Genomic DNA, 14,714 nt, shown 5'->3' with positions numbered 1-14,714 from the left:
CTGACCTTGAACTCAGAAATACGCCTGCCTCTGCCTCCCAAGTGCTGGGATTAAAGGCATGCGCCACCATTACCCGGCCTCTCAAAAAGTATTCTCAACTAATTTTTTTCTTACAATTTTTATTTGTAAACGTTTGGTGCCTAGCTTTGGTAGTTTGCTTAGAAGAGGATACCTTTGTTAGCACAGAATTCAGCGAGCACCTCGCACATTTATTCGATATTTAATTGCAGCTGCTATTTGCTAGGTAGAGATATAATGGGCGAATAAAACCCTGGCCCAGGTCTTGCCATTGTGAATCTGATAGTTTGGGAAAGCAGGTGATCAGCATGGTCACATAGTCACAGGTCTTCCGAAAGAAGCCAGCTATCCATTGTGCCTAATGGGCCTGGGGCCTTGACCTGTGAAATCAAAGAACACTTCCTCAAGGAAGCAGATTTTCAAAAAAAAGTTGTAGAATTGTATAGGGATAGGAGCCTTTCTGGCAGAAGAAAAGAGCTAGCTTGGTTCCTGAAAGAAAAGCCTCGCTGGGCAGTGGTGGCGCACACCTTTAATCCCAGCACTTGGGAGGCAGAGGCAGGCGGATTTCTCAGTTCAAGGCCAGCCTGGTCTACAGAGTGAGTTCCAGGAGAGCCAGGGCTATATAGAGAAACCCTATCTCGAAAAAAAAAAGAAAGAATAGCCTCTGTCTACATTTCAGGGGACACTAGGTTGACAGGTATATGATAAGTGAAGTGATTGAAAGATGTGGCAAAGCTGAAGTCAGTGGATGAAAATGAACATAGGAATTTGGAGATTTTTATTCGAATATAATGTCAGGATTTTTTCTCCCTTTCCCTCCTTGGTACACATTGAGTTTCTGTTGTGGGAATGCTATTAAGGATTGGATTGGTGAGTGTGTGTTAGGGATTTTAAGGTTGCTGTAGCTGTTCCCTTTGTGTAGTGGAGAGGAGCTGTGGGGTTCCATTGCAGAGGGAGGCTGCTCAGTTGACTAGTGTCAGAGGTAAAGTGATGACCGGTGAGTCAGGATTCTAGATCAAGAAGGATCTGCTTAAGTCTGGTTCTTAAAAATGTTTGCCCTTCACTGGTGATGGTTAAATGTTATCCCTGTTCCTCATTGCAGTACCAGGCAGTCCCAGTCACCTAGATGTTCCTTCCAGAGCCCTCTTGTGCTCAGTCATCCCTTGGCTTAGTGGTCTCCTGTGTGTCTTTGGAGTCTGTAGTTCCACTGTACTTCCTTCGTGGTCACTTTAGTCCAGGCACCACTAGTCTTTCTGTGATAATGGCCAGAGCTGCCCAGGCTTGGTATCTTTTCTACATTTGTTTCCTTGCATCCCATCATACATGCAAGATGAGGTGTTCTTTGAAACTGCCAGTCTGCTCATGTCACTCCTCTCATGGCATCCTTTGATGCGGTCCTACTGCACTTTTAACAGCCCAAGTCATCACCACTATTAGTTCATCTAGCCTTCCTACTTGTTTGTCTCCATCTCAGACCTCCTTCCCACTCCCAAATACCAACCCCAGTGTACCCACCTACTCACACTTTGTCTCCTTGACCCCTGGCCAGGGACTTTTCACATCAGTGACTCGAAGCACTGTCTCACCCCTGCCCCAACTCATTCTTTTAGTATCAGGTGCAACCTTACTTAGGGACACCTCCCCAGCCCCTAGTCAAAATCACATTCTACAGTTATAACCTCTTAACAACCATTTCTTCCCCGTCTTGTCTGCAAAGTACTCACTAGTTTGTGGTATGTGTCTTAAGGAACTGGTAGGTCCTTAATACATATCTGTGTACCTTTGGATATCATTGGTTGTATCACGTTGGTGGAGACCATTTCCACTTCATTCACCAGCACATCCCAGGTCTGTTGTATGTGGTAAGAGCTCAGTAAATAGTGACTGGAAAGATGTACTGGAAAGATGTCTGTTGAGCTGGCAAGTGTAATAATAGATGAGTAGTTTCCACCTTAGGAGACCCTGCACTACCTGGAGTTTTAGTTTGGAAAGTTTCTTTAATACTGTATTAGCACCACTCTCTCTGCAGTGGCAGCCCTTACTGTCTCTTGGAGTCTATGCTTGCTGTCTTGAAGAAGAGGAGTAGGTATCTTGAGTGACTTTTGGAGACCTGAGGGATAGAGCCACTGTCACACTGGGCCACCTCTCTCAGATGTCATGGCCCTTGCTCACTATTTCACTTGGCTGTGCTGTAGGTGCCTAGGGCAGCAGCATTGCTTGAGAATGTTTTAAGGAGCGAGTATGGTTGCAGGGGACATGCTATACTCACTGTGAGGTGAGGCTGGAGAAGGCCTTGTGAGGTTAGCAGAGGCCTGAATGTGAGTAGATGCCACCTAAGTGCAGCAGGCTTTGAAGGTTTACCTTGTGCTGTATGCAATACCAGAATTAGCCCCTTTATACTTTATATAAGCCCTGGTAGGTGGGTTCCTTGCTCTTGCTCATGTTATAGATAAGGTATCAGAACTCAGCATTCAGTGATTTACCCACCATCATGGCAGTCACTAATAGGATATAGGCTAATAGGCAGTCACTCTAGGATATAGGTCCAGTTGTTTGCCACAAACTTATATTTTTAATTTGTATGTTCTTATATGATGTGTTCATAGTGCACAGCCTTGCTCTTTGCTCCTCATACCTGACCAGATGTTACAGACTAGCTTGAGTCAGCCAAATAGAGCTGCTGTCCAAAAAGAAAGATGTAGTTAACTCTGTACAATTTATGGCTCTCACCTGCAGAATCAAGTGCTCTTCTAGGGCTAGCGCCAGGATTGCAGCATGAGTTTGCCCACAACCAACTTCTTTCTTAAACTGGCCTCATTTGAGTGTTTTTATAATATACGTATGGGTTCATCTGCCAGAGCTACTGGACTAGGTGCTTATGTTCTTGCAGTTCTAGGTGGGAAGAACCCAATGTAATGTGCATGGAGGCTATTCCTGAACTGCTGCCTCTCACTGTGTCCTCATAAGACCTCACCTCTTCAGAGATCTCTCTGGTGTCCCTTATTAGGACATCAATCCTGTGAAACTGAGGCATCAACCTGATAACCTCACTTATCCTTAATTGTCTCTTAGAAGTCCTGTCTTCAGATAGCCTTGTAGGAGTTGCAGCCATAACATGAATCTTCAGTTCAGTGGGTTCTTTGCCTCTTTGGGTCCATTAGAGGTGTGTGGGAGTCACTGAACAAGAAAAGTGTGGCTGTGATGGTTTCTGAGGAGACTGTCCTGTTGACACATCTCTTAACTCCTATTTCAGCTTTGGAAGCCTTCGTCTCTGCTGCCAAGCAGCTACCACAGGAAGATAGGTGTGATGTTGTTGAGGGCTACATCAAGATTTCCATGGAATGTGCAGAAATTTTCCAGCTTCTGAGTGGAGAGAAGCGTCCCGAGAGTGAAGTAAGTTGTTTCTTACTTGCATGATGAAGAAAAGTGAGTGTTGTATAGCAGTGAGCTTGGCAAGTGTGATATCCATGTCTCGGTCATTACCAGCTTCCTTTAGAAAGTGATCTCTTATTCCAGTGCTTTGTTTCTGTGGCCTTTGTAGGAAACAGCAACTTCTCTCTAGTTTATAAATAATGTTATAAATCAAGATTAGATTTTTTGAAGTGTTTTTTCATTTATTTTTATGTGTATGAGTGTTTTGCCTGTATGTATGTATATACGTATGTATGTATGTATGTATGTACGTACGTACTTACGTACGTATGTATGTATGTATGTATGCATGCATATATGTACACCACACACATGCTTGTTGCCACAGAGGCTAGAAGAAGGCATTGAATCCCCTGGAACTTGGGTGCAGACAGTTGTGAGCTGACGTGTGGCTGCTGGGAATTGAACCCAGGTTTTCTGCAAGAGCAGCCAGTTCTTTCAACTGCTGAGCCATCATTCCAGCCCCAGAATTATGGATTCTTACAGCGCACTGGGTTTTTGTTAACACTAGGGAACTACTGTGTGTTACAGACTCAGAACACATATTGAACTGGACTCTAATTGTAAGGCTGTAGAACTGAATGTCTTCAGAATTTCATTGTCAATCAAGTTTTGTCCTTTGCTTTTGTCTTGTGAAACTAAGTGGCCTCTTGTGTGTTTGTAGTTCAGAGCCTGGGTCTTGCTGGGTGAGGCTGGTGAACTCTTACTTGCTTCCCTCTTGTTATGTGGCCCAGGGTCTGGAGAAGGGCTAATGTTGTAACTTCAGCTAAGGCACGAGTGAAATGATTGACAGTGTTCAGTTCTGCCTTTGCAGATGCTGTTAATATTCCAAGCTTTGGAGGCCATACTACTGAGGACAGCCAGTGATCTTACGCATTTCCATGTGGTGGGTACCAACATTGTGAAGAAGCTCCTGTACAACCACATGAAGCTCTTCTGTGAATCCCTGTATGCATCTGGTTACAGGTGAGCGGTCTGTGTGTGGCCAGGGACCAGTGGGTTGGCTATTACTGAGGGTTTTGGATGGTGACTCAGCCCGTTCTTAATCAGTGACCAGCAGGGACCACTGCTGACTTCTCACACCAAGTGTCTCTTCTGTTCTAGGCTGCTCTCTTCTCTATCCTGGGACTCATCCATGCCTTATATACCCTGTTCTGCCTAGATGGTTCATCTCAAGTAATCTTGACCCATGTATTCCTCAATACTTTGCAGAGGAAAGACCTGTATTGGTTGTCACTGACCACTTTACCATCCCTCTGTCCTTTTCTGTCTCCATGTCCCACTTTAGTTTTCTGCATGCAGACAAATACCTGTGCACTTGACACAGTGGTCTATGTCTATTGCCTGTCTTCTTCTCCCTTAAATGTGTGCAGAGGATCGTAGCAACTTATTTTCCAAGGTATAGAGCAGCGCCTTACATGGAGCCACCAGTTCTGGCAAGCTCAGAGAAGAAGGCTGCCTAGATGGCATTTTTGGAGATACCTCTTTAAAGTTGTCCTTTATATCCCAAAGACACAGTGACTGGGATGTGGCTGCTCGGTCACTGATGATTACTTGAGAGATAAAAATTTTTGTCTTTAGTAATGGGCATGGTGACCTACACTTTCATCCTAGAATTCAAGAGATAGAGGCAAGCTGATATCTGTGAGTTAAGGGCCAGCCTAGTCTCTACATAGTGAGTTCCATTTTAGCCAGAGCTACAACATACATAGTAAATCTCTGTCTCAAATAAAAATATTAATAATTTTTTTCATTTTTATATTATTATCTTTCCTTGGCTTTTTAGTTCCTTTTAAAGTCTTGGTTATGCTTTGCAAAAATGAAAGAGAAGAGCATTTAGGCTTTCTCCTCTTTTCTGGTTTTGGGTAGCAAATCCTACAGCAGGTGTGCTCTGGGCTCCCTCATAGTGTTGCTCCTATTCTTGACACTTGGTTTCCTGTCCCTATGCAGGATGGCTCGAGCCTGCCTGGACCTAATGACTGCCATGGTGACCCAGGGACCTGAAGCTGCCAGAGATGTGTGCAGCTCTTTTGATTTGAATAAAAAAGCCTTGTTTGCCCTGGTGACCAAGAGGGATTCAAAGGTGAGAACCCGCAGTTTCATGGCTGTCCACAGTTCCCTCCCCTTTGAGAGGCTTTGCTGGTGGTTTTTCCCCTCCCTTCCCTTGGTCTTCACACAGCTGCAGAAGTCCATGTCTTTGAGTAGGGCAGCAGCCTTTCCCAAACCCCCTCCCCACTCCCAATCTAGCTTTGATGGAGCCAGTGGCTCAACAGAACATCTGAGGAAGATCTGGGCATCCCCAAAGGGATGAGGTTGTCTTAGTGGCTTTGTTCTCTGGCGTAAGAGGATAGATTTAAGCTCTCTTCTAAGTGTCTAGGAGGGCACCTCTCTCTGCCTCACAGCTGTGAGTTTATACAGCATCCCAGTCCTCTTGCCATTCTGTCCCCTTTAGAGAAATCCTTTGCAACTCTAAGCCAGAGAGGGCTCCTGAGGCTCTGCGGTAAATGACCTTTGCTCAATTATCATCTTCAATGGGTAGAAACTGAACATACCAGAGAGAATGGTAGAAGGAGTGTTTGGATTGCAGGAGCATGTATGAGTTCACTGGTAGCTCTAGAGCTGACACTTGAGTTTGGCAGGGCTCTGGAGAAGAAAACACAACAAAGATGTTTAAGCTCCCAGCATAGGGGCTAGCCACAAGTCTTGGTAGCATCTGGTCCCACTTGCCAGATTGGCTCTTAATGGTGCTCAGTGCTCAGTGCTGTGCACAGCCAAGGCTTGAGTGCTTTCCTCCTGAGAATAGAGCACAGAGAATACATATCACCCCTTGGCTGAGGTGGAAGACTGTGTTACTGTGCATCTCCTGTGTTAAAAACAGACACTATGCTAGCTTCTTGTGCTATATATCTGGCAATTACATTTCTTAATTGTTAGGAAGTCATCTGATGGGCTCATAATAATCCCGAAACTTTTATGGTTTCGAGACTAGCCTGCTATTAAGAGTTTATAGAGTTACAAATAAGTAGTGTCTGAAGGAAGAAAATCCAGGTCTCAGTGTCCCTTAGGTGCTATACTTTATTAACACGTCAACAGATTCCCATCAGTGGGTAAGGATTTGGACATGAGATGCACTTATAATGAAAAGAGTTATCCAAGCTGTCTGAGTAAGGTATAAACTAGTGTATTCAGGCCATCCAGACAGCCAGGACAGTATGGAAAGTCCAGCTAGGCTTTCTCTCCCATACTGTGGCTGCAGCAGCTGCTCCACCCAGGCTTCCAGGGGGCGCTGTTTTACCCCTGGGATCTGTAAAGTGGAAGGCTCTGTCCCATTGCAAGTGCTTATACTTTCCTTGTGTAATCTGCATAAGCTCCCTTAGGTATATCGTGGTCAGTAACAGCCAGACATTAAGGTTTTTCAAAAGCCAGAGGCATTAAAAATAGAGCAGCACCATGGAATCCCAAGTTCCAGCTTTAGCTAGTGTCAACCGCCTTTACCCACTTTACACCCCACCTTTCCAGTTGACTTTTATAGCAGATCTCAGAAGAGAGAATCATTTCAGTATAAATATTTCAGCATATACTTTTAGCAGAATAATGTCTTTAAAAATGAAACCACAATGGTATTATGGCACTGTCACCATTAATAATTTCTCACCATGAACAGCCAGTTTAGTCTTTGGATCTTCTAGTCTCAAAAAACATTTTTATTTTTATTTTTTTGGTTTTTTGAGGCAGGGTTTCTCTGTATAGCCCTGGCTGTCCTGGAACTCACTCTGTAGACCAGGCTGGCCTCAAACTCAGAAATCTGCCTGCCTGTGCCTCCCAAGTGCTGGGATTAAAGGCGTGCGCCACCACCGCCCAGCCTTTTTTTGTTTTGTTGTTCCATATTTTTGTTGTATTTTGTTAATAGATTTGTCGGGTATCTTTAAATATCTCAAGCATTTGAGTTTCCCCTTCCAATATGAAATCATACCCTGAAGTTGTTGGAGATGGAGAGTCATTTCTGTTTTGTAAGGTATATTTTAATGTTTTTGAAGAAAGTAGATCATGTCTCTGTTCATCCAGCCAAAGAAAGCATTGTTAAAATTTTATGCCAAAGAGCAGCTTTGCCAAATGTTTCAGTCTATTTTAGAAAGTGTTTTTCAGAACAAGTCTAGAGACATTCAGAATGTTTCCTTTCTGGGGTGACATCCCTGTGAGGTCATAGGGTGGGAATGAGGAGTAGGCACAGGCTGTCTTCAGTTGGAGTGGCATGCTTTTGAAGGAGGGTGGGTACCCTTATCTCTGAGATTTGTCAGTCTAGTTTTTCTACAATGTAGGACTTGAGATTTGAGGCTGGTTGCGATCTAGGATGGGAACCACTATTCAGTAACCATATTCCTTTTCATTTAGAAATTCTTTATTGGAAGATTTTACAGGAAGATCTTGTCCAAGTCTACTGTGTACTCATAGTCTAGAGAATTGTAAAGTGACAGAAATGGAGACTAGGGATTCCAGGCCCCAGACTGCATCTGAATACTTGAATGGAGAGAATGAGAAGGATGGTGGTGGTGATAATGAGTCTTTTTCTAACTCATTTGCAAAGTGTGAGTGCAAGGAGATGACAGTGATTCAGTGTTGGCATGCATGAAGCCACTGTCCTCACTGCGTCCACAGTGACTGCGGCCACCTCTTCTGTTAGTACCGAGTGGGCCAGGGTGATCTGGATGACAGGGATGGGTGCTGACTCCTTGGACTTGCCAGGTGTTCAGGAGCATACTTTCTCTCATATTAACTTCATTCTTGCAGTGCATTCCAATTCTTGGAGTAATGGGGAGTTGGAAAGGTTTCCGTCTGAGTGGTGGAAACTCTAAGTGCATGTGCCAGTGCCGGAGCAGTTGTGGTGATCTGTGCCTTCACTTCCTTGTGTTGAGACATGAATAGATCTTAATGCTGGGAGGGGAAGCTGGTGAGATGGCTCATGACGTCTCCAGAAGTGTTGGCTAGTAGTTACAGCTTTTGTGCTTGCCTCCCTGGGTCATGCCAATGCCTGTAAGCTGTATCCCAGGATGTCCATGCGTTGGTAACATAAAACATCATCTGTGCTTTGCTTTTCAGTATGAGTTTACAATTCCTAATAAAAACCAGATAGCACCTTGTTGGCCGCTCATCAAAGGCAGCACCATGTCTCCTTTATCTCCGGCTTTTCTAAAATGCAATAAATTGTTTTCATTAGCAAGCAAGAGGGGATTGATTCCAGCAGGGCAAAGGATCTTTGTCCCTATCCTAGCATGAACTAAAGAAACTTCTGCTGTAGGTCAGGGGAGGGCACAGCTGTCTTCAGCCATACATTTATATTGAGACTAGGACTTGATAGAAGGAAAGCAGAGACTTATCGAGTTAGGATGCAGAGAATTTGCTTTCCATAAAGAGTGAGGACTCCATATGCCAGTGCCTTAGATTAGGCCACCAGCTGGTGACACTGAGCTGAGAGGCAAACACGCCTTCTATGTTCTTGTCTGTAATGGCTGTATATGATACATGAGTCTCCTTTTCCTACAGGGAGTGCATGACGTCCGGTTGGCCTACATCCAGTTTGCCCTCTCCTTCCTCATTGCGGGTGATGACAACACCATCGGGCAAGTGCTGGAGATAAAAGGTGGGAGCGCCTTGTCCCTTGGGAATGTGTGAAGTTCAGAGAAACCTACCGCAAATGTTTCTTCCAAAAGCGCCTACAGCCTCTGTAGCTGTAGTGTGTGCTACAGTGCTCAAAGGATGTCTTTGAGCACTTGTGTGTTGATAGCACTGGTTGGTATTCCCTTGAGGCTCTCTGGAATGCCCAGCACAGCCTTGAGATGTAGGCAGGATGCTTTATGACTTTTGTTCCAAAGGACACACAAATTCATAGCCCCAGTTTTCCTGGGGCTATGTTAAAAAATTGTTAAAAAAATATGTTAATTGTTAAAAAAAAGTTTTAAAAAATTAACATTTTTACTTACTTATTTTTATGTGTACAGTTGTTTCCTCTGTGTGTATGTCTATATACCACATGCCTGTGGCACCTGCAGAGGGCAGAAGAGGGCATCAGATCTCCTAGGACTGGAGTTAGAAACAATTTTGATCTGTTAATGTGGGTTCTAGGAATCAAACCTGGGTCCTCTGGAAGAGCAGCTTGTGCTCTTAACCACTGAGCTATCTCTCCAGACCCAGTGGTTGCATTTAAAAAAGCGGGGGGGGGATTGGGATATAGCTCAGTCGTATAGCACTTACTTAATATATACAAGGAGTTTGATTTCTGCATCATAATAACTAACATAGACAGATAAATTTATTGCCATAATGGCTGTACTCCATGTCATCAGAATATAACAGAATATAAGGGAACTTCAATTTGAACACCTCTGGTGACTGCCTCCTTAGAACAAGACTTGTCAGAGTTATTGGGAACATTAGTATTTTATTAAGAGCTTCAGAAAGATAGTAAATGACTATCTTGTGGTAGCATATGGCAGTTGCTCAGAGTTCCAGAATCATACCCTTCTGCACTAGGTTGAGTCCTTGGGGAGTCCTTGAGTCCTCCTGTGCCTAAGTGATTGGTGACCAAGCCTTCTGCCTCAGCCAGGATCTGAACTGAGCCTCATGCTGTGGGTGAGGGTCCGAGTGGAAGTGAGATTGTATGTGGTCATCCTGGGCTGTGTGGTGTCTCTGTTGCTGTTGGGCAGAGCATGATAGGAGGAGAAAGATTGCATATACATAAGGTCTACATTAGTGACTTTTCTTCTTGCTGTAACAAAGTACCTGACAGAAGCAACTTAAAGATGGAGAGGTTTCCACCAACCAAGGACTGCACATGGTGGGTCTGATTGTTCTGGCAGCACGTGTATAGTAGGATTGCAAATTCGATCATCAATAGGAGGAGAGGACCTTGGCCCTGTGAAGATTCTGTGCCCCAGTGTAGGGGAATGCCAGGGTCAATAAGTGGGAGAGGGTGGGGTGGCCGGCATGAGGAGGGGGGGAGGCAACAGGGGTTTATTCTTGTTTTTGTTTGTTTGGTTGGTTGGTTTTTTTTTGGAGGGGAAACTGGGAAAAGAGTAATTTACATGTAAATAAAGAAAATATCTAATAAAAAAAAGATGGAGAGGTTTATTTGAGCTTGTATTATTTTAGGGAACAATCTTTCATGGCAAGGAAGGCATGATGGCAAGAGTGTGAAGTATCTGGTGACATTGAATCCATGGTCAGGAAGCAAAGAGAAATGAATGTAAACAATACCATCCCACAGGCTGAGTCCCTCGCTAAATAATAATGAGAAAGCAAGCTGAGTACCAGCTTCATCTCTCTCCAACTAACCATTAGCAAGGGATGAGGTAACCAAATGGAGTACTAGGTGTCACAGTACACACTGATGTAAGTGTTTGAGAGACTTGTGGGTGAGTGTAGAATAGCATCATGAACATTAGACAGAGCATGTGAACTGGCGGAAAGCAACAGTCAACTCAGATGGCACGGTGTTTGCCCTTGAGTAGAGGATGATGGCTAGCTTGAAATTTATGCGTTGACTTAAAAAAAAAGAAAAGAAAAAAGAATGAGTTCTCTTTGTAGGATTGTGTGCTCTTTAGGCTTGTGTGTAGCCAGTGAGACTGATTGTTGTGGCATTCTGCCATGTCATTGCTAGGTCTGTAGCTGTCTTGTTGGTAGAGGAGGGGTGAGTCAAAGTGAAGGGCAAGCCGACTACTCCCACTCCACTATGAAGCTCAAAGCCCATGACCATCCTAAGCATCCCTGAGCGCCTTCAAGTGGAAGAGGTTTCCAGGGCTGCTGCCATGCTCTGTCTCCTCCCAAGTAGCACCAAGTTGTTTTTACTTCATGGAAGGAAGCACTAGATGGGACTGGGCAAGTACCAAACTTCTTGAAAGTTCTGTGATTATTTTTCCTTGAGATGCCTTTGATTCCCTGTGCCACAGAGCAAGTTTACTGTTGAAAATTTGTGTAATTGGCACAGAACCTAAATCAGGTATGGCATTATTTGCTCTACATTTCAAAGTACCATGAGTTTATTTAATTCTTTGCAACATTTATTTTCAGAGTTTATCCCCTGCATTTTTAGCTCAGGCATAAAGGAGGATAAGATTTCTACCATCAACATTTTGTTGTCCACACTGAAAACAAAGGTATGTATCTACTGTCTAGTGTGTCTTGCTTGTGTTTGAGAATGAATAAAGGCCTGCCCCCACTCCCCACCCCCAGTGTGTTTCAGGGCTGAACTTAGAGCGAGCTAGTTTGGACAAGAGCTGCTTAGGCTTAAACTTGGGATTGGTGGGGAGTTAGTTTTGGGCTGGAGGGTTAAAGAAGAGCTAGGGCTCACGCATCCTGACCCCTTTGCTACTCTAAGAGAAAACCTTGTCAGTCTACAATTCATACGAACTCAGCTGCAGTATTTTGGACTGTAAACTGCAAGTGATACTTTAAGAAACATTTTAAAACTTGGTAGAAGGATCACAGATTGTATATAGATACCTTCAGTGATCAGTGAACAAACTGACCCTCTGAAATGGAAAGTTAGAATCCAGTGCTTTCAAAAAGGCTAAGAAGCATGGATGACACATCAGATAGTATTTACATCAGGGATTCTCACTAAGGGTGATTGACCCATTCTCCACCAGGGGAGAGCACTTGAAGATGTCTGGAGATAGTTTTGACTGTCACAGTGGGATGCTACCAAGAGTCTATGTTGCGACACATCCTACAGAATAGCTCCCAGAGTAGAGGTTGAGAAACCCTGAACCTAAAGTAATTGGAGCTTACCACAGTGGTACTCAGTGCTAGCAAAGATACAGCAGAAGTGCATCTTAGAAAAGGAAAAATAGAAAAAGAAATAATCTGCCAAATTCCCAGGTATCTTAGATCACTCATTTAGTGATCTAAGTGCTATCTTAGAGAAAGGGCTAAGCCTTGAGGCATGATGTGTCAGAGTCTTATGTATGTTTGCATGTTTATACCTAAACTTAGGGTTCGTTCATTGCATTATGTATTTGAACCACCCAAGGATGCATTTGGAATACAATTCCCTGAAGCACAGTGACAGGGATTTGGGGGTAGCCCTGGGTGGGACTGAGCTCTTGATGTGGGTCCTATATGTAAGAACTGATGCCTGCTCCCTAGACAGAAATGTGGTAAAAAACTGTGTAGCCGAATGCTGATCATGGCTTTGGAGGGAGTAGCCGGAGTGTGGGATCACCTGATACAAACACCACAGGAACCTGGTATCAGTTATGGTCCAGTCAGAGCACAGAAGGGCATTTTGCTCTTCAAAATGATGCTCTGAGGAAAGCTAAACCGTGAAAATAAAAGAAACATCCAGACCATAAATAATCAGTGTGCATTGTGGGTATGGGGTAAGAGGGGCTAAAAAGAAACACACCAAATGCTAAATGAGTGATCTAAGATACTTGTGAATTTGGCAGATTATTTCTTTTTCTATTTTTCTTTTTCTTCGGTAAATTATCTTTTCTTGGCATGCATGCTTTTATAATAGTAGAATATAGAAATAATTGACTTTCATTTTTATTTCTCTTCTTACTGTATCCAGGTGATTCACAATAAAAACATCACAAAAACCCAGAAGGTGCGTTTCTTTACTGGGCAGTTTCTGAACCATATAGCTGCTCTCTACAACTGGAATGGGATCACAGATATCGTTCCAGAAAACCCAGGAAGTGCTGAGGTGAGTCACAGAGTTTCACTTAGCTTTGTCCTTGTGTGACCCTCACAGTCAGGATAAGAAGACTTCTGAGCCCTACCTCAGACCTCTAAGGGAATACCATTTGATCTCTTTCTTCTGACTTATGGTTATATAGTTAAATTAATTTTTTGCAAGGTATAATACAATTCCTGTAAGATTTTTATTCTAGTCTTGGAACAATGAGAGTAATGCTACTTTTGTTTTTAATGAGAAAACTATTATCTGCTGGTGGAGTGGCACCCTGGCCGGCCCTGCAGTACCTGACTGGTAGATTTATAGGACTCCTCCAGGCTGCCTCTTCCTCCTCTTGCTTGGCTCTTTTCCTCCCATATTTTTTTCCATATTTTTTCTCCCAGCTTTTGTAGTTTAACTTTCTTATTTCAGAATTCTGTCCAGAAGAGCTCACATTTTGCTTATGTTGTCATTATTAGTTCATGAGCTGATATAAAGTCCCCATCCTCACATCGGCTCAAGCCTAGCATTTACTGTGGTTTTCCTTGGATGATTCTGAACATGGACTTGGCTAGGCTGGTAAGGGCTCAGATTCACTGTTAAGTTGATAGGTATTTGTCTTAGTCAGGGTTTCTATTCCTGCACAAACATCATGACCATGAAGCAAGTTGGGGAGGAAAGGGTTTATCTGGCTTACTTCCACATTGCTGTTGATCACCAGAGGAAGTCAGGACTGGAACTCAAGCAGGTGAGGAAGCAGGAACTGATGCAGAGGCCATGGAGGGATGTTCCTTACTGGCTTGCCTCCTCTGGCTTGCTCAAGCCTGCTTTCTTATAGAACCCAAGACTTCCAGCCCAGGGATGGCACCACCCACAAGGAGCCCTACCCCCTTGATCACTAATTGAGAAAATGCTCCACAGCCTCATGGAGGCACTTCCCCAACTGAAACTCCCTTCTCTGTGATAACTCCAGCCTGTGTCAAGTTGACAAACAAAACCAGCAAGTACAGTATTTGAGAGCCTACTTTTGCTTCTATCTTGGTGTGACTCACCTGTTCTGCTTTAGACATATTGTTGTATGGTCCTCACCAGGAAGTCCCACAGGCTGACAAAAGCACTCATGAATGTGGACTTTTGTTCAAAAGCACAAGACGAATTTAGTCATTTTTAACCTTTTAAAGTTTAAACTTACAAGCCCAATTTCATCCTTCTTAGGAATGTCCTCTCATCCTGATCAGTGTGTATCTACTGCCTGGTGTTTACTTGTTTGCCTTTTGAATTGATCCTCAAGTCTTTGGTTTAAAGTACATCCCTAGTGTTATCATCAAGTGATATTGCCAAGTTTTTATTCTGTAGCTGTCTGTCACTAAGGAATTGATAGTTTATTAAACCCTTGCAATTGATAGTTTATTAAACCCTTCTAGATGTCTACTGAAGAGGCGGGGAAAGCCATGGTGAGGGACCTCGTTCATAACTTCCTGATAGATCTCTGCTGCTCTCGAAAGCATGGGATTAGTTTTTATGATGCCTCTTTGGGAACTTCTGGCAGGTAAAGTACATTGCTCTTTGAGCCCCTGCCTGTGTGTGTGTG

At 43.6% G+C, this 14,714-nt stretch overlaps 1 protein-coding gene across 1 annotated transcript in view; it reads left to right on the top strand.

Moving 5' to 3' along the window:
• The window catches only part of Urb1 (URB1 ribosome biogenesis homolog), a 61,474-nt gene that overhangs the window by 1,198 nt on the left and 45,562 nt on the right, over window positions 1–14,714 (top strand). The window contains exons 2-8 of the mRNA XM_031364363.1: window positions 3,272–3,411; window positions 4,265–4,416; window positions 5,401–5,533; window positions 8,992–9,088; window positions 11,515–11,600; window positions 13,019–13,153; window positions 14,548–14,672. Of these exons, the coding sequence (XP_031220223.1) occupies window positions 3,272–3,411; window positions 4,265–4,416; window positions 5,401–5,533; window positions 8,992–9,088; window positions 11,515–11,600; window positions 13,019–13,153; window positions 14,548–14,672 (868 nt within the window). The remainder of the gene's footprint in view (window positions 1–3,271; window positions 3,412–4,264; window positions 4,417–5,400; window positions 5,534–8,991; window positions 9,089–11,514; window positions 11,601–13,018; window positions 13,154–14,547; window positions 14,673–14,714) is intronic.

This window comes from Mastomys coucha, unplaced genomic scaffold (genome assembly GCF_008632895.1).
Source record: "Mastomys coucha isolate ucsf_1 unplaced genomic scaffold, UCSF_Mcou_1 pScaffold12, whole genome shotgun sequence".
In the NCBI taxonomy this organism is placed as follows: Eukaryota; Metazoa; Chordata; class Mammalia; order Rodentia; family Muridae; genus Mastomys; species Mastomys coucha.
This window is presented reverse-complemented; position numbering and strand designations above follow the sequence as displayed.